The 20,549-nt window shown below is 38.4% G+C and overlaps 1 protein-coding gene across 2 annotated transcripts in view; it reads right to left on the bottom strand.

Moving 5' to 3' along the window:
* Window positions 1–1,196: 1,196 nt before the first annotated feature.
* The window catches only part of LOC106870894 (uncharacterized), a 19,864-nt gene continuing 511 nt past the window's right edge, over window positions 1,197–20,549 (bottom strand). The window contains exons 2-20 of one of the 2 annotated variants that reach the window (XM_014917129.1): window positions 17,700–17,792; window positions 17,185–17,229; window positions 15,645–15,725; window positions 14,251–14,376; window positions 12,567–12,637; window positions 11,864–11,979; window positions 11,287–11,501; window positions 10,141–10,214; window positions 9,433–9,506; window positions 8,746–8,985; window positions 7,841–7,905; window positions 7,472–7,538; window positions 5,882–6,010; window positions 5,055–5,183; window positions 4,512–4,652; window positions 3,453–3,584; window positions 2,488–2,646; window positions 1,711–1,790; window positions 1,197–1,419 (exon numbers count right to left, since the gene is read on the bottom strand). In XM_014917129.1, the coding sequence (XP_014772615.1) occupies window positions 1,354–1,419; window positions 1,711–1,790; window positions 2,488–2,646; window positions 3,453–3,584; window positions 4,512–4,652; window positions 5,055–5,183; window positions 5,882–6,010; window positions 7,472–7,538; window positions 7,841–7,905; window positions 8,746–8,985; window positions 9,433–9,506; window positions 10,141–10,214; window positions 11,287–11,501; window positions 11,864–11,979; window positions 12,567–12,637; window positions 14,251–14,376; window positions 15,645–15,725; window positions 17,185–17,229; window positions 17,700–17,792 (2,103 nt within the window). In that variant the 3' untranslated portion in view covers window positions 1,197–1,353. Of the gene's footprint in view, window positions 1,420–1,710; window positions 2,448–2,487; window positions 2,647–3,452; window positions 3,585–4,511; window positions 4,653–5,054; window positions 5,184–5,881; window positions 6,011–7,471; window positions 7,539–7,840; window positions 7,906–8,745; window positions 8,986–9,432; window positions 9,507–10,140; window positions 10,215–11,286; window positions 11,502–11,863; window positions 11,980–12,566; window positions 12,638–14,250; window positions 14,377–15,644; window positions 15,726–17,184; window positions 17,230–17,699; window positions 17,793–20,549 lie in introns of those variants that run through there. The other variant, XM_052976447.2, reaches the window with a different exon arrangement.

Here is a 20,549-nt window from a genome sequence, read left to right as displayed (position 1 = left end):
TTTTGCTCTTGGTCTCCACACGCTTGAATTGAGTAACATTCAGGATTTTGGCAGCTGAGGGCCATAACAGCAACCAACTGGAATCGGTTTACAGCCTAGATTGGAGCAACAAGAAAAGACATAATATATAAACGTGCATTCGAATGCAGCAGGTAACAGCTAGCCTTTGGCCACTATTTGGATCCTGTTGTGTCCATTACTCTGATTGGTTGGTATTGGTGCAATTTGTCTCATATTTGCCACAGGTAGCCAATCGGAGCCTATAATTACAATCACGTGACTTTGCCTGTACTCAACCCAGTTTTTGAGACTACAGTTCCTTATAAAAACTCACCTTCTTCTCCTTGAGGTCTTTCAGTTCCAGACCTTTTTAGGTCAAGCCACTGACCACACAAGACACAACCAATTCCAGTGAGAGCACCACAGCAGCCACGTTCAGACTTGTTCATTTCATCCAACACCATTTTCCCTCCGGCACTTTATTGGATTAACTGTGTGATGTACTAAAGACCTATTCTTGTCACCTCACATCGCACCTTGCCCACTTACACTCCTCTTCATCAAGACATCTCTTGCTATCCCACTAACATACTTTTACCACTTCCAATACGACACCCCTCTCAGTTGAGGTGGGGGGTGCCTTGTCTTGTGAATACTTTGTCACCTCACTAACACTAGAGCTACAAAAAAAAAAAAGGAAAACTACCCCGGACACTCTGTTAATCGTTTAACGTCCGCCTTCCATGCTAGCATGGGTTGGACGATTTGACTGAGGACTGGTGAAACTGGATGGCAACACCAGGCTCCAATCTAATTTGGCAGAGTTTCTACAGCTGGATGCCCTTCCTAACGCCAACCACTCAGAGAGTGTAGTGGGTGCTTTTACGTGTCACCCGCACGAAAACGGCCACGCTCGAAATGGTGTCTTTTATGTGCCACCCGCACAAGAGCCAGCCCAGGGGCACTGGCAACGATCTCGCTCGAAAACCCTACAAGGCCAGTCAGGCGGTATAAGTGGTTGGTATTAGGAAGAGCACCCAGCCGTAGAAACCATACCAAAGCAGACACTGGATCTTGGAGCAGTCATCTGATACATTGGTTCCTCTTGAACCATCCAACCTATGCCAGCATGGAAAAAAGAACGTTAAGCTATGACAACAACAAGGATGATGGTGATGACACATTTCAAACAAGAATTAAGAAATTATCTCCCACTTTATTTTAGAAAGTAAGTACATTGATAATCAATTTTATTTGAGTTATACGATATATAATTCATAAAAAATCTTTTTCAATAATATTTTCATCAGTGTCGCTGTTAAAAATGGCCATTTTCGGAAATGATTATTCATTTTATTTCAAGATATCTTCAATTTTGTTCAATCTTTTCAGTATTTGCTGTCCATAAAATGAAATTCTCTAGAATTAAATAAAAATCCTGTGATATAAGCGCAACCATGGGTGTATATTTAAAAAGTTTATTTCTTGTCCTCTTACATACTGGTTCAATCTCAATGCGTGGTACCTTGGACAAGGGGCCTTTTACTATAGTCTTGGAATGAAATGTTTGTATGTATGTGTGTGTGTGTGCATGTGTCTATGTATGTGTGTATGTATGTATTTTGTGTGCATGTATATGTATGTGTGTGTATTTATGCATGTGTGTACATGCATGAAAGAGTCCATAGTCCATAAGTATGCTATCCTTACCTCATTATAATTGAAGTATGCTGTACAATATTTCAGCATCGGCTCATATTCGTAACTTATCAGATCTTTACAAGCTTCATCTGCAAATACAACGATGCATAGAGTCACATTGGAAGAGATGGCACCACTTTTTATTTCATTGTAGAACCCCTTATTTTTATTGTAGCATTGTTGGTCCACCAGTTTGTGTTGTGCTGCGGTGGTTTGTTTGTCTCAATGACTGTGAGTTATGTCAGCAGTGACTTAGTAAAAGTCTGTCAGTCATCTTCTTTTATTCTTTACTCGTTTCACTCATTATGTGAAGGTGTGTGGCTAAGTGGTTATGGTATTCGACTCATGATCATTAGGCCAGGAGTTTGGTTTCTGGCAACGTGTTGTGTCCTTGGGCAAGACACTTTACTTCACATTGCTCCAGTCCACTCATCTGGCAAAAATAAGTTCAACCTGTATTTCAAAGGACCGGCTTTGTCACACTGTGTCATGCGGAATCTCCCTGAGAACTACGTTAAGGGAACACGTCTGTGAAGCACTCAGCCACTTGCATGTTAATTTCACGAGCAGGCTGTTCCGTTGATTGGATCAACTGGAACCCTCATTGTCGTAACTGAGTGCCACTTTCAGTCATTGGTCTGCATCCACATTGGGGCAACATCTTGGAAGGTTTTGTTGAACAAATTGACTGTAGTTCCTTTAATGATGCTTCCATTTTAAAACGAACTTCATCCTGTCTGTCTCACCTGCCAACAAATATAGCTGAGTTTAAAAACTGAACCTTACCGTATTCGGAGAAAGCGTACAACAAGCTGAAGATGGCTGCAATAACAGATGAAGGCGAATTTTTATGTATGTCGTAAATATTCATGAGAACTTGTAGTCCGTAAATGGGTTTACCTTGATCTTCTAATTTCTCACTAAGAAACATATAGGTGCAATCTTCTGCAAACATAAGCATATACATGTCATCCGTAATCAAATGCTTACACACATTGGTGCTTAAACAGGAGACTGGGAAATGTTTTGGTTTTATTGATAAACATTTATATATAGAAATGCTTCATTCAAATGTAAATTTTGTATAATTTGATTCCCTGTCTGGAGAATTTCTAACAGGGGGTATCTTACATATTTTCTACTCTGTGTACAATTGTGTAACTCCTATCAGCAAATGAAACATATGTAATGCCAATAAGTTTTTCCAATCTCCTGTTTTGATAATATTACTCGTCAGAAAATATTTTCCAGTATTTTCAATGCTTATGCTTACCCCACACAAACATAACATCTACATACGGATTTGGAATACAGAAATAAGCAAATGAGCATCAAGAGGATACAGCTTGGATATTAATCCTATCTACATAATGTGTTGTATGTATGTTTGTGTATATATATATTGTATTGTATTAAAGAAGTCAACCCAATAGTAATATTTTGAAATAATTTAATATAAACGTTTCAGGTCTGCATAATATATAAGAGGAAATGTACCTATTACGTAAGACCTTCCTCAGTAAAAGCATTTCAAAATATGAACTAATTGATGGAAAATTATGTCAAAATATATATTTGGTGGGATCAGTAAATTGGTTACTAAGTAACATTCGGCTGCCTGGCCATGACAAGCTACGTTCCTGTAAAAAAAACCTGCAAAACTTTAAATTGCTTGAGGCCAAATCAAACTATTTTTAATAATGATACGGAATTAAAAAGAAAAAGACAGATGGTGTTTGACTGCTACTTACTGCTCATGTTACAAAGAGCTGCTAAAGTTGTGCAGCATTCAATAACCACATCAATCGACTCAGTATTCGAGTATAGCACACCAACCATTGCTGATACCGCTCTTGTCTCAGTTAATTCCAATATTCCATCATCTGCAGGAAATAAAAACAAAAACAAAAACATACACACACGTGATGTTTCACCTCTCTACCGTTTATACATCTTATGTGGATTCTACGCCACTGAATAGGTTGGCATTTCCTCTTCACTCAAGTGCTGACCTCTGACCCACAATCATGATGCCTCATCTTTTTACCTTTCCTGGCCCCTGTTCCTCGGAACTGGCTGCTCTCCCCTCTTGATCACAGTCATGATGCATCATCTCCACCTATTCTACAGCTACAATCCAGGTTTCATTTCATAGGAATTGGCTTGTTTCTTGTGCCTTCCCTTCATCTGCTCAACTCTGGCTCAATGCCGTACTGCATTATTTCTCTACCATTTCTACATCTACAATGGGAGTTTTTCCTTTTCAAAACTGGCTGTTTTCATTCTTCACAATTTAAGTATCAAACTTTTGCTCATGGCTGTGATGAATCATCTTTCTATGATAATTGATGAAGAAATGGTAGAGCGATGAAGTATCACAGCTGTTGGTCAGAGGTCGTTACTTGAATGGAGGGGGAATGAAACTGGACAGCTTCGAGGAGCAGTGTACGCGATAGTAAATGTTTACAATGACCACTGGTCATATATATATATATGTATACAATGACCACTGGTCCAAAGCTGAGATAACTTACCTCTCTACCTTTTCTCCACGACCAGTCCTTCTCCTCTGAACTCACCAGTTTCGTTTCGCATTCACTAAGGTACCAACTTCTCACCCACAACCGCGACATCGCATCTCTCTACCTTTTCTGAATGTAATAATCAAGGTCCCTGCTTTTAGCACTTCAATGATTCCATTCCCCTTCCGCTACATCCCAATCTCTTGCTCATGGCCATGAGGTGTCATCTCCCTACCGTTTCTAAATCAACCATTGTGGCTTCTGCTCCCTGGAATGACTTATTCTTACCGTAAATACTGATACTGTTGAGGACGTCTCGGAGGATGATGCAACAGTTTTTAACGATGGCATCATTAGAGCAATAGGTGTTCATTATGTTCACAAATAACGTGAGTAATTGGCATTGGTTGAACTGGAAGATTGCAGATTCTGAAGAGAAGAGAGAGAGAGAGGAAGAAATTAATGATGAGAACAACACCATCACTGCTATTTTCTCCTACAAGACTACATCATTACTACCATCCTCATCATCATCGTAACCATTATGTGGAAAACTGAGGTGGCTAGGTTGTTTGTGTTAAACTAGACTATTGCAGGTTACAGAAAGAAAGAAAGAGGAGAGGAGAGAGACAGAGAGTGAGACAGTGAGAGAGAGACAGAGTGAGAGAGAGTGAGAAAGATTAATGAGCATAATGTCTCACAGCTATAAGCACACTTACAACACCACCACCTTACATCTTTCAACACCACACCACGACAGCCACTGTTGCCACCATCAGCACCCACACACTGCCATGACAACCACCACCACCATTAATTCTGTACACTCACCATAAGTTGCCAGTGGTATAAACACAGCCAAAAGTTCTGCTACAGCTCCTTGGTAATTAAAGTGAAACTGAAGATTTTCATAAAGAATTTTAATGATGCCATATTCGAGGGCAGCTTTAGCATTTGAGGCTACAACACAAAGAATGCAGAAATTGGTGAAGGTTTCTTGGTCATTATTGATACAAAACACAAAGTCTTTGGCACACAACATCGTTTTAGTCTCTTAAGACAAGCAATTGCTTCTTCCACTGTACTCACTTCTCGTGGTACCCATTTGTGTCCACATAGACTGGGACACTGAGAGTTAATGAAAAGCTCGTTGCCAGAAAGATAGTCTAAAGCAGGTGACAAGATACACTTCCTGGAATCTTCAGCTGCTAGGCTTGCTGAAATGTGCATCTCACATATTATGTATTTAATAAATATCCCGTTACAGTCAAGACTAAGTGAAACATTCACAAACAGCCCCTCACAAAGAAGCAGATTGATTGACAAGTGATTATCGAGAGGAGATGCAAACACTGACACACAGACAGACACATGCAACTACATACATACACTCAGTAAATACACAACCTGCACAAAATGGCACATTGGCTTATGAGCTAAGTCCCTTTACAACAAAAAATAAAGACAAGCATATGACAAATATTGAATGGAAAAAAAAAAAATGATAAAATAGTTGTGGCCACTAAGTAGTGAGGATAATATATCAAAATGTGAAAGAGGTGCCCCAGCATGGCCATGGTGTAGAGATTGGTTTAAGTAGGTAAAAAGAGAAAAAAGAAAAGAGATGATTAAGGTGAGGAAAAAAGGGGGTTACTCACGGTTGACAATGAGGTTACTTAGTGTCATTGCTGCAGAGGAAACTGTTGTGTCATCGGTTAGGTCTTTAGGCAACCTGTTTAATAATGTTGTCATTCCTCCTTTGGTGTTGAAATAATTGTTGGCACTTTCTGAAGGATGTTAGAACAAATAGCAGCCGTGTGTGTGTGTGTGCATATATATATATATATATATATATATATATATGTATAAACACACACATAGATATATGCATGTACATATATATATATACATGCATATATACATACATAAACAGATGTAAATGTATATGCATATATAAATACATACAAACACAAGAATACTGAAGTGGTGTATAGACAAATATATATATATATATATATATATATATATATATATATATATCCCTGGTAATTTAAAATTCAATTAATAACACTTCATTAAGCTCCAGTATACTTTTACATGGAATGCAGTAAATTCTTGTGAAACAAACTTGCATATAAATATATACTGAATCAGATAAATATATACTGAATCAGATAAAACAAGCATTGAGAGGAGTTTATTTAGAATAAAAGACAGAAAAGAATAAACTTCACATTTATTTCCATTTAGCTTACTTTCCATAAAACTACAGACAACAACTGTGATCTGAACAAGAGTTCTAATATAATTGCATACACCTTATAGAAGCTCTGAAACTTTCTAATTGTTGGTAGTTGTGTACAGCATTATTTCACCCTTCTTTCAAATCATCAGCATGGCTTAACTTGTGTCAAATGAATTAAGCTAAATTCAACATTTTATGAAGTTAGACATTGGAAGAAAACCAGAACTTTCAGATGGGGACCGTTGGACTCTTACACAAATTGTCAGAAAGAATCACAAAAGTACAGCTCCCAAAATTACTGCAGAGCTTAATGGCCACCTTGAGAACCTAGTTTCCTCAAAAACTGTTCGCCGGGAGCTGCACAAAGTCAGTTTTCATGGGAAGGCTGCAATCAGAAAACTACTACTTTCAAAAACAAATGTCGCAAAGCATTTAGAGTGGAGTAAAAACCTACAGAATTGGTTCCTAGAGCAGTGGAAGAATGTTATTTCTCGGATGAGTCATCCTTTACCTTATTTCCGACCACTGGCTAAGTATATGTGTGGAGACAGCCAAAAGAAGCATTTGACCCAGAAGACTGCCTTCTTCCAACTGTTAAATGTGGAGGAGGATCTGTGATGATCTGGGAAAGTGGGGGGGGGGGATATCTTGGAAATCCGCCAGCCCAATGGTTTCCCCTCTCACATTCATCCAGCTTTATTCACACTTCCCTCTCTACCTTTACCTTCCTTTTCAAATGGAACTTGGAAAAATTGATGAAGGCTTATCCAGAGATAAACCTTCATCATTCTGTCCACCATCATCCCAGCCTTGTTCACCACACAACCATTTTCACCCTAGCCACTCGAGGAAGGAATACTAATAACCCTGAATTATTAAAGGCAGGCAGTGGAGCATCTTTACCCCCAATTCGGTTCATGACTGGATTTGTCCTCTATATGCAACCGAAGAGGTTTCACCAATAATAATATTCTTCAAGTGCCATGGATGTTGAGATTCTTACCTGAGGTCAAAATAATCATGAGGAAGCTGTAAATGACAGTTAGGAAAACGGTTTCTTTGAGCTGGCACTGAAACAGAAGAGAGGAATGAGGATATAATTCCTCGCTTCATCTTGGAGAAATAGTTTTGGTAGCGGATAACAGGTAATTATAGGAGTAGCATATCTTTATAGGACTTCCTTATCAGGATTACTGAATCATTTTAAGGAGTTAGCAGCCTGAGTGATGCCCCAGCATGGCCACAGTTGAAAGATTGAAACAAATAAAAAAAAATAGAAGATAAACAAATGACTGGATTGATTTTAATGAAAATCCTTGCAATGACCAGATTTAGAAAATGGTTGGAATTCAAAGACGGAGAGAATACTTACTTCCATGATTGTTAAAATAGCATCGATTGTTGATTCAGAGAAGATATTTTGCAAATGGTCGTTTGCTGAAATGTCAGAAGAGAGAATGAGAGAGAAAAGGCGGAAGAAGAAGGAAATGTAGAAGAGAAGAGTGTCGTCTTTTTTTTTTTTTGTGTGAATTCTCCCCCTGTATATATATATATTACATACGTATAAGAGGGATGACCACTAAGTGGACATCCAATATGCTAGAAGTAGACCCCAATGGTCTGACCACTAAGAAAAGATTTATATATATGTGTGTGTATATACCTTCTGGAGTAGACACAAATTATATTATGCAATAGAAATTCATACAGGGTCAAAGGCTCACCGATTGCCCAAGGTACATCTAAATAACAAAGTGGGCAGAGATGGTCACAACAATAGGACATTTTGTTAGGATTGTAAAGGTAGAGGTCACCCCTGGAACATTTTTGATCAAAGGTTTGCTACATATTTCCTACACCATAGCTGTAGTGGCGTCTCCTCCTTCAAGCTAACGGGTCCCATTTTCCCTTTATGCAGCTTGCCCTTACTCGGATTCATTTGTCTCCCCTCCCTCACTTTACCCCCACACAGTGTCATGTACCCTCACCTCCACATTCCCTAATAATTATTCTTGAACCTAGTCCTTCCTCCCCAGAATGATATCCCACTTGAAAATTCTCTCCTCACCCATGATGTTTCTGTTGCCAACAGTTTCAAAGGGTGCATTTAACCATATTGATCGTATTGGTCCTATAAAGGTCACAGAGAGAGGGAGAGTCCCCACATTATTGTTGAAACACATAGACATGGCAAACAACAAACAACACCAAAAACAATAAAAACAACATCAGTAAAAAGAACAACAACATATAAAATAACAATAATTGCCATGATACATATGGAAGTTAGTTTCTCTATCAGGTGAAGGCCTTCAGTGAGAAGTTGGGCATTGTCCAGGTTTTGACACAAAAGTTCCCATATAAAGGATTGAGAATCTACTGGGACTTCGATATCAGGTGTTGTAACTAAGAGTTTGTTTAATTTGATGAGGCATTCAATAACACACTTGCTGTGCTCCGAGTACTTTGACACGTAATTTAACAAATCAGAGAAGCTGTCCTCATTTTCAATTGGTTCTGAAAAAAAAAAAAAAATGGAACATTTAACATTTTTGAAAACTATCATGTATAAAACATTTTGTATGCGTGTGTAACTGTAAAAATCTGTAAAACTTTCCAGAGATTTATCATTTAAGTATCTATGAGCATGTTTAGATATGTAACTATATGCATGACAATACATACATAAAACAAAACATACAAATCTACATATATACATACATACAAAAAAGACCCTGTTGATGCTGTTGAAATTCCAAATAAGGATCCTTGGATCTAGGTTAGAAACCGGAGCTTTCTCTATTGGCAAGAAGTTTTCAAATAAAACTGAATAATGACATACATACATACATACGCACATACATACATACATACATACATACATACATACATATACATGTGTGTATGTGTATATTTCAAAGAATTACAACTATTTTGCAAAAAGATGCTTCATTTATAACCTACCAAAATCTTCCCTCATGTCTGGTAAGACAGGTTCCTCTGTGCAGGACATCTTTGAGAGGTATTCCTTCAGTTCTCTGAGTATGAAACAGGTCAGAAGTAGAAAGATCATAAAAACAAAAATGAATCCACAAAAAAAAAAAAACATACAAAAGGTTTTATGAAATTTAGTGAGTGTACCACACAGAAAGCCATGAAGGCCACATGTTCCCTAACCATCACTTCCTCTACCATCACCACCTTCACCATCATCATCATCATTTAACGTCCATTGTTCATTCGGGCATGAGTTGGACGGTTTGACCAAAGCTGGCAAAGCTGGGGAGAAAGCTGGGGAGTTGCACCAGAGTCCAGTCTCATTTGGTTTCTACAGCTGGATGCTCTTCCTGACACCAACCACTTTATAGAATGTACTGGGTGCTATTACATGGCACCACACGGGCACTTTTACATGGCACTGTCACAAGTGCTTCACACCACCAGAGGAACCGATCTTAACACCTCGGCAGTGGAGGACAGACCCCCTTGAGCACAGCCAGGTGTCAGGTATCCTGGTCCTCTGCCATCTCACCTGAAAGGCTCAGCATCCTGAGGCCGTTCTTCAGCCCTTCATCCCAACATAACAAGGCTGACTGGATACTACACAAATACATCATCATCATCTACAACAACAAAAACGACGATAAAAAACCAATCCCTCTTTCTACTCACATAAGAGTTGGTCTCTCTTCAGTGTATTGACTCAGCATTCTTTTAGCCAATGAAAGCAAATTTCCTGAATACATCTGAAAGATTTAATTCACAATATTCAGATAATATTTAGGATATTTAAAAACAGTCATAGACATAGTGTGGTAAGGGGTTTGCTTCCCAACCACGAGGCCATAGGTTCAGTGTCTTCTGCTATTGCTCCAAGCTTGCCAAAGCTTTGTGAGTAGATTTGGTCAATGGAAACTGAAAGAAGCCTGTTGTATATAATGGAAGATTCTGATTGAATCTTCCATGTGTTAACATGTACCTCCTTGCAACAATGGAAACTTTAATCAAAATATCCTTGGCCTGAAGAGTAGCCTGTATATTATGAACATAGCTAGTGGGACCTGTGGAAATTCCCCAGAACGGAAAAGATTAAGAGAAGCTATTTAAGAAAGAAAGGACGATTTTTTAAATTTCAATTTCACCAAGTTCCAGCCACAATAATATATTATATGATTTTTTAAAAATTCCCATCTGTTAAACACTTTCTATTTCTTTCTTTCTCTCTTCTGCTTCAACAAACTTTTTAATCATGTGATTCCCCATGTCTTGAACATTTCTCTCTTTCTCTTTACCTCTTCCTCCCCACCCTACAACATGTCATTAACACTTCTCTCTCTCACTCTCCCTTCAACCAACCACGTGATGACCTTAGTGTATTATTATACTCCTCTTTTCTTTCTTCTCAACACACATTTCTCCCCCTCTTTCTCTCTCTCACTTTTACTTCACCTCTTACTCACCCCACCTCCTCCTCTCTCACTAAAGTATCATGGGCGAATGAACAAACAGATTATTTTATAGATTCTCAGGCAAAATCGGTGAAGCAGTGTGTGACAAGGCTGTACGTGCTTCAAATTACAGATACAATCCACCCGACAAGTTTCACTACAGTTTCCATTTACCTGATTTTATTTATAAAGTATGGTTCGATGCAAGGCTTAAAAAAATGACATTTGCCCAAAAAATCTATGCAGTGGGATTTCGCCCCCACCCCAAGGTATTGTGGCTACAGATCGAACTCCTTAACCATTTGGCAATACTGTGCCTACCACAACAACATATCAGAGAACACAAAGAAGAGGTGTGACCTTTGCCTACCTGTTCTAATTTGTCCCAGAAATAGTTGAGGAGACACTCGTCAATCTTGGTTTTCAACACAAAAGCTTTCATGTCCTTTAAGGTGTCCATGAAGCTGGTGAGTAAGAAGGACATGAGAATTGAACCAAGACACCAGATATCCACTTTGAGCCAACACACACCTGCTTTGTCCTTCTGTTCGAACCTTAGTTCAGGGGCCAGCCAAACCAAATCTCCTGCAACAGATGACATTTATTCGTATGTATGTATGTATGTATGTATGTATGTATGTATGTATGTATGTGTGAATGTGTAGACCAACTAAACATTCAAAGATTCATTTTCACTATTCAAAGTCATTTGTAGTTTTCCAGGATTTCATTCTCACAGATAAGAAGTTTCACAGAGTTGCTGCTTATTTTATAAATTTCCAAACATTACCCCATGGGTATTGATATGTATACATGATTGCACAGACATTCTAGTGCATGTGTAATTAATTTTAAATACTCACTGTTTTGTACCACTTATATTTTATCATCATCATCATTATTATTTCTATTATTATTATTATTATTATTATTATTATTATATTTACCATCCTTCAATGTGGAAAATCTTTTCCTGTTGATCAAAAAACTGGATATACCAAAGTCCACAAGAAGCAATTTGTTTTCAGCGCCATACTTGAAAATATTTGATAATTGAATGCTTCTATAACGAGGAAAACATAAATGTATGAATCTCTATACAACAAAATATAATCCATTCCCCCTTCACTTTATCTATACACGCTAAGTCAAAGAAAGGCTTTCATAAAAATTATGTTCATGTCCATTCAGATGGATTCCAGTCACTTGCTAAATATTGAAAGATTTTGTTGATGGAACAGCGTAATTTTGCAGTCAAGCATTTTGTCTTCTCAATAACTCATTTGGACAATTTTCTTCTGTTCTTTACTGACTTTAATTCAACAGGACTGCGCACACACACACACACACACACACACACACGGATGACTTTCCCCTCCAAATATGTCTACACAAAAACATTGTCAACACCTAATTTCCTCCCCTTTCTGGTTAATGAAATTGTTATAACATATATTGATTAGTTAATACATGTCCTTTGGCCAACATTCAGGAATGCTTGTCCCTATCTGGCCAATGTGATCTGACTGACATGCAAAGCCGGTCAGAATCCTCACTGCTGGCACCTAAAACAGCTGACATGACAGTGGTCCCTATTAGCAAGACACAAGTGGCAGCTGTTTGATAAAAAAAAGGGCAATCCAGAAATACCTGTGGGCAATATTTTCATTATGAAACGGTTCCAACAGTTCAACTATTTCACTGAGGTAATTGATTATGGTCTGGAATATAAAGTAAAGAAGAGAGGGTGATGAGGGTCAGGTGTTGTTGTTATTGTTGATTGTGATCTGAAATTCAAAAAGACTAGGAAGGTAGGATGGTGGAAAATGGTGGAGATGGCGTTGGGCTGGGAAAGGTCAGATTGAGCAGCAGCAGCAGTAGTAGTAGTAGTAGTTGGTGATGGTGGCTGTCGTCGTTATGGTGATAAATAATAATGCAGAATTCTATAATTTATCTTTGTCAAAAACAGGGTATAAGGATCAAATTAAGTATTACAACCTTCTTGATCCTAGTCTAACCTCTAATAATCATGCTGACAGTAGTTATACTAATACTACTACTAATGATAACCATAGTTATAACGTATCTTCCATTCAAGCAATAATTCCATCCGTCAAAAGACTTGAAAAGCTAATCCGAGGAAACTGAAGAAGAAACTGTCTAAGGGAGGTAACTCTACTTACTTACTGTAAAAAAAAAAAAAAAATAAATAAATCCAGATTTTTTAAATGAGAAATTTTCCTATAAATTGCAAAGCTCTAATAAAACTATTTGGCTTGTTATTCCACACGTTAAACAAATTAAAATTAATCTTCCTTATCTGTTTTGTAAAGCTATCGAAAGGAACTTTCCCCAAAATTCGAGGTACCATTCAATTCGCAATCCATATCGTATTAGAATTGTTTTTTTGCAACCCTAATAATCTCCTGCGGATTATCTCCTCACATAACAATTATATTCTTAACGGTAAAAGAGATTCGCTTAATAACTATAATAACAATAATATCAACAAGAAGAGCACTCAGAGAGCGTCAGCCTCTGCCAACGCAACACCAACGTCCTTTCAACGATTAACCGGAGATGATTCTTGAAATGAGAATATCTGAAATAAAATTCTTCAATGAATATCAGGAGACCTTTTGGTTTTCTCTTCTATTCAATTCTGGCCTTCTTTTAGTAATCCTATAATATCATCATCGTTTAACTTCCATTTTCAATGCTGGAATGGGTTGGGCGGTTTGACTGAGGTCTGGAAAGCCAGTGGTTGTACCAGGCTCCAATATGATCTGGCAAGGTTTCTACAGCTGGATGCCCTTCCTAACGCCAACCACTCTGAGAGTGTAGTGGGTGCTTTTTACATGCCCCCAGCACGGGAGCCAGTTAGGGGAGAGGTATATATATATATATATATATATATATATATATATATATATATATATATATATATGTATGTATGTATATGTATGTATGTATATATTTTTCTAGTGGAGGTGCGTGGCTTAGTGGTTAGGGTGTCAGCATCATGATTGTAAGATTGTGGTTTCGATTCCTGGACCGGGCAACGTGTTGTGTTCTTGAGCAAAACTTCATTTCACGTTGCTCCAGTTCCACTCAGCTGGCAAAAATGAGTAACGCTGCGATGGATTGGCGTCCCGTCCAGCTGGGGAACACATACGCCATTGAAACCGGGCCCATGAGCCTGGCTAGGCTTTAAAAAAGGGCGCATTTATTTATTTATTTATATATTTTTATACACATGGATATACATGTGCACATACATGCACCCATACACACAAAAGAATATTATTCTCAGAAATGAAAGCAAAGACTTTACCTGTTCTTCCATGGGTTTCTTTATCATATGAAAACTATCCGCTACAAAAGCCAGCGAGGTCTCAAAATAGTTCCGGATGATACAGATGAAGATGGATGCTTCCTGGACAGCTTCCTGGGAGCAAATCTGTGAAGTAAACCATAGCTTGTTGTTGTTGTTCTTTAACTCCAGGCCAAATTCTAGTTTGCCCACACTTATCATTGAAGACACTCTTACCATGACCATCCAGTCATTTCTCTCCACCGCAGAGAGAACATATCTAAGACTATATTATTAAATGTATCATTTCGATTTTTCCGATTCTTTTTGCAAAGAATGTAATTTGAGGGAAACTTGGCATCAAATTCAAACAGGATGAGCAAGCAACTGTGTCAACACTTTTGTCATTGGCTGAAAGTAGCAGCAGCAGCAGCAATAATCATAGTAGTAGTAGTACGACAAAGAAGAAAAAAAAAGAGAAAAAAAAGGAAAAACAAAATGGTTAATTCACCAGATTGTGGTTCTTAGACACAAAATGGATAAAGAATTGAATTAATTAGGATTCTGTAATGGCACAAGCTCCGCCACCCTCAAAGTTATTAAGAATAGATTTCATCTGCTGCACATTTAAGCCAACGGTCACTTGGATTTTGTGGGCCTTTAACAGAGTCCCCTATTTTGCAAGCATTTGGTTCCGGTCTTGGTTGAGGATTTCCCCTTCCACCTGTCTTGAATGACCTGAAAAAAATGGACCTTACTCCCTTGACTATAAGAATTACATAAAGGACGTGCATTGACTCTCTTCAACATTTGATACCAGTTCTCAAGCCTCGGTTTGAGCCACGATTTTATGATCTATAACCCCCCCACACACACACACACACACAAACCTGTTGGCAACATTCACACATACTGGGTTTACAATGCATGCACACATACACACATTAATAAAAACACTGACTGTGCAGACATGAACTCTCATGCACACACAAACACACGTATGCATGCATGCATGCACACACGCACTTGTGACGTTCACCCAGTCATTCTTATACCTATACACTAGGTTTAAAACAAGGTGTTTCTGCCCACCTGATTTTATGAAAACCCCCTACATACTGTAACCTGTCTTTCATTTGAGCAGGGGGAGGGATGGCTGGTGATGTGATCCACTAGTCTCCCTCCCACCAAAATCTTTAGGATTTGTGCCTGTAGTAGAAAGGATTACTATTGGTGTTGGAGTAATAGCAAAATCTGCAGTAGTAGTAGTAGTAGTAACATTAGTAGTAGTAGTGGTAGTGGTAGTAGCAGAAAGAATAAAAGTTGTAGTAGTAGTAGTAACGACGTTAGTATTAGTAACAGTAGTAGTAATAGCAGCAGCAGCAGCAGCAGGTTGAGAGTAGAAGCAAACTTACGGATTTATCCCACATAATGAAAAAGGATTTGGTAGCGACTTTCTCTTCCATGGTCTCTTGGTGTAGTTTCTGTTGAAGTAGCTGCATGGGAAAGTAACACCAGTGACACAACGGGATGGTGGAGGTGGTGGTGGTGGTGGTGGTGGTGGTGGCATGCAAAAAGCACCCGACACACTCTTCTAAGTGGTTGGTGTTAGGAAGGGCATCCAACCATAGAAACCATTCCAGAGCAGACATGTCAAACCCTCCAGCCCATGCCAGCATGGAAAACTCATGCTAAATGAATGATGATGATGATATATATCACAAGACTCTTATTCAGAGTTTCGTGTTCCTGTTTGTCAGAGAGTTTTCATCACAATTGTCCAACAAGAAAGAGTGTGAAACTCTGAGTAACAATCTTGTGATAATTTTGCAGCTTTAATAAAAAGTATATCGCTCTACCTTTGGTATTCAAGTACTGTATTTGCCACCTTGTTTTGCACTTACGTGATGAGAGTGTCTTCAATTAATCTGTCTAATTTTATCTCATGTTTTGTATTATAACATTTATGACATTTCCTAGCTACAAATGCAGGATCAAACGGACAAGAAATGTCTGATGTAACTGTCTGAGTCATGAAGTTTAAAACGTTCAGGTTTTCAGAAGATCAGGCTGAGAAGTTGATTCGTTTAAGATGTTATCGGGAAGCATTAAGGTCTCATGTTAAGCATAAAGGAATAATATGGAAATACGACAATACCTCTCTTGTGCTGGTATCATGATAAACACACCTGGTCTATTTTGTGACATGTTTGTGAAGACTCTTTGGTCGTGTTGAGATGAACCCCTTCTTGTGTTGGTGGCATGAAAAAACATCCAGCACCCTCTGTAGAGTGTTTGTCATTAGGAATGGCAGCTAGCCATTGCAAGCAGGCCATAAGGAAATGTGAGCGCGATGAGGTTCTTTCCAATATGTTTGAGTGAAAAGACCCATCAAACCCATGTCAGAATCGAAAACAGGTGAAAAATGATGATGATGAAGAGGTTGATCATATATAAAAAGAAAGTAAAATTCAAAAGCAGTCACAGGTATTGTGTTTGTGTGTGTATAAATACACACACACACACCTACATTTCCATATCAGTTGAGAGTGCATAGTCTAGTGATTGGGGTGTTGCACTCACAACCGGGTGGCGTATTGTGTTCTTGAGCAAAACACTTTGTCTTATGTTGCTCTGTAATCACTTTGACACCTGATGTGTGGTACACCTGTTCAGACAACATCGATTTGATGGTGAGAGCAAGCTAATAATGTACAGCACAAACATTTGTTCCAAACAAACAAACAAATCTTTCTGGGACTACGAGAGGCTGTCATCATCCATTCATACACGTATCGTCAGTTTCTTTCTTTATATCTGTCGTTAGTGACCGTGTCTGTTAGTCACCCCTCCAGACACATTCAGAAGTTTTTTTAAGGTATTGGTTGTTAGTAACTGGGTGTATATATCTCCCTCTGTATTAGTCACTCCAGTAAACAGTAATATATATAATACCTCGTGGTACGCCCTGTTTGCATGGCTCTCATCTTTACATTCAATCTGAAAATAAATAAACATATAAACAAGCATCAATTATTTCAATGTTTTTTATTGGCATTTCATGTCATTCAAATTCCTCGCTTAAACCATTCTTGTCTCCATATTTTTAATAAAACATGCCTTTCAGTTGATCTTGAAGATAATCAAGCATTTGGATGGCTTCAGTAAACCAACAAACTTTCCGTTCATTCAATTGGTGTTTGCAACATAACAAAAAGTTTCTTGTATTTCTCTTCTATTTTCTTTTTACTTGTTTCATTCATTGGACTGCGGCCAAGCTGGAGCACTGCCAGCTTGGCAAATGAACTGTTCTTATATGAAATTATAAAAGCAAATTTTGGTTGGCATTGAAACATTTTAAAATAGGGGCTTTTTTTTTATATCAAAGACCCAGACAAGGGCAACCCCAGTGGGGTTGGCATCAACAAATTGTTAAAGAGCTTCAAGTAAAACAGATAAACCCCTTGTACCTTTTTCAAAATCAGTTTCTTGTTTGTGAAGTCTCCTTTCTTGGTCACCAAAAACGTGGTAGAGAAACGACAAGATGAAAGTTCTTCAATAATCTGTGGAGCAGAAGAAACAGAAAAAAGGAAAAAGATTGATATGATATAATAAGCATTGTGGATTCACTGAAGACTGGGTTTTGGGATTAGCTTGTATATTCACTCCTTCAATGTCATTCAGCTTGCTAGAAACCGCAGCTGCTAAAACTCTATACAAGTCCATTCTACTGTTTTAAAAGAGAAGTTGTGTGGGGTTTTTTCAGCCCTAGTTTATCTCCTGACTGAGTAGACTTATGAACGATCTTTTGAAGTTTGTACATATAATATGGTGGACACAATGAAACAAACTACACTGTTTGAAAATGAGAAGAAAGCACTAATTGTCATTGTGTGTGTGTGTGTGTGTGCTTTCCCACTTCGCTTGAGAATCAGTCTTGGTTTCTCTATGGTATCGTTACTTAGCGGCTCGCAAAAGCGACTCAGATAACCTAACTTATTTTGTTGGTCAATCTGTTCAACTAAAAACCCTTGAAAGTTGTGCCCCGGCATGGCCGCAGTACAATGACCAAAACAATGTTGTTGTTGGCACTCCGTCGCTGACGACGTCGAGGGTTCCAGTTGATCCGATCAACGGAACAGCCTGCTCGTGAAATTAACGTGCAAGTGGCTGAGCACTCCACAGACACGTGTACCCTAAACGTAGTTCTCGGGGGATATTCAGCATGACACAGAGTGTGACAAGGCTGACCCTTTGAATTACAGGCACAACAGAAACAGAAAACGGAAGTAAGAGTGAGAGAAAGTTGTGGTGGAAGAGTACAGCAGGGTTTGCCACCATCCCCTGCCGGAGCCTCGTGGGGCATAAAGGTGTTTTCACTCAATAAACACTCACAACGCCCGGTCTGGAAATCGAAACTGCGATCCTATGACCGCGAGTCCGCTGCCCTAACCACTGGGCCATTGCGCCTCCACGACGTGGGGGTGGGAGGAAAGGATAAGGGAGGAGGGGTGTGTCGTTTATAAGAACAGGAAATTGAATGGCAGGATTTATGGAGAGAAATAACTGAGCTATTGAGTGAAGTGCTGAACTAACACTAGGTGAGCTTCTGGGATTGAGTGAGGTACTACCATTGAGGTACTCACACTGCATTAGGTAGACAGACAGGTAGGTAGGTGGGTGAGTGGATAACAGAGGCGTGTACTCTCAGACATGCAAGACACGCGTTGTATGCTCTCTGATTTTGTATCGATATCATCGGAAAATTCCATAAAATAGTTACTTTTTTTTTTTCAAAGAAACTCCGTCCAGGTGTTGTTTAACATATTCTGCCTCCCCTTCCCCCTTCTCTCAGCAACTCGGTCGTCTGCTTTGAGAAGACGCGCGTGAGAGACACCCCTCCCCTCTTTCTTAGTGTAGAATTGTTACTCTCCTCGTTCCACTTTCTGACCTGAACCACAGCAATCCCATAATTCCTGAATCAGCCATCCGAAATGTCGGAATAACTTTGCGGTAAGTTTGAATCTTTTTTTTATCCAAAACATCCGTTTGCATTATTATATTTTTGGAGTGTTCTGACAAAAAAAATACTATCTATATTATATTTCTTATTTCAGAAGTAGCTAATTAATCTCAAATTAATTGAACTAACGTTATTTTTTCCGTTTTATTGAAATTGACTTAAAATTTACTCAGACAATTTACGTGTGTTCTTATATAAAAGTAGCCTTTTTCAAAACTTGATAATTTTTCAATCTTTTATGATATGTTTGGGGGAAAATATGGAGTCGATGCAGGAATCGGAATTCAGAGATCCAAAAATATATCTATTGAGCCCCAACGACATTATAGAATGCTTTATAACAAAATTATCAGTACAATAGTTGACCAAATAAAAGTAATCCTTTTCTGCATTAAGTAGAATCAAAACATACCAAAGAAATGCGACAGGAGAAAGAAGACTGTCTGGGTTAGCACTAATGTCAATTGAAAAAACGATTTATTACAACAATTGATGAAAAGAGAAGATTTCTATGAAAATATGATAGATATATTTGCCCAGAAAGATCGAAGAATTGAATTAATTTCGAAATTAGGTAAATAACATTTTAACGTAAGGCTCGACCTTCTTACATCAGTATTGTTTGGCAGGAGAAATGGTTCGACTTCTTCGTCACACCTAACCTACATAGGTTTTCCTTTCTGTGCTATTGGGTGTAGTTTATTTACGGCCGTAAATGTCTTGTTTCAATCTCAGAGATGTTGACTTCTGCCACAACAGTTTGGCGGGTGGGGGGGCTTTTTACAATGTTGACTTTTCGCTGTCTTTCATTGTGTGTGTATTCATATATATACGTGTATTTTCAATGTGTGTGCGTGAGACGTAGTCTTTTAATATACGGAGTTCAGCAAGTCTCAGAACAGTCTGCTTGAGTATCAATAATTTTCCCGGAATTGACAAGTAGCATGATAAAGCACCTGACTTGTCTTCCAGAGCGTAACGATCTAAAACCATGGCCATATAATGTAACTGTGTTCTCTTTATTAAATCATTTCAAATTGATTCAGCTGAACCAATAGGTATAGGGGCTAATGCAGAATCGCACCCCTTTGAAAAACGAAATTTTGTGAAAACATTTTTTCGGATTCCTACCTTTAACAGAGATTCTGAATATGCAAAAATATTAACAGAATCCAATTTCCTCTTTATTCCATTTCACTTATGATTTTTAGACATTTTTAAGGGAGAGTGAGGATGGGAAAGTCCCGACGTTTCAAAGAGAGAGAAAAATACAAACAATACACTTATTTCAGGCTCA

Source organism: Octopus bimaculoides, chromosome 25 (genome assembly GCF_046866305.1).
Source record: "Octopus bimaculoides isolate indiv1 chromosome 25, ASM4686630v1, whole genome shotgun sequence".
Classification (NCBI taxonomy): domain Eukaryota; kingdom Metazoa; phylum Mollusca; class Cephalopoda; order Octopoda; family Octopodidae; genus Octopus; species Octopus bimaculoides.
The sequence above is the reverse complement of the archived record's forward strand: the minus strand, read 5'-3'. Positions and strand labels throughout refer to the sequence as shown.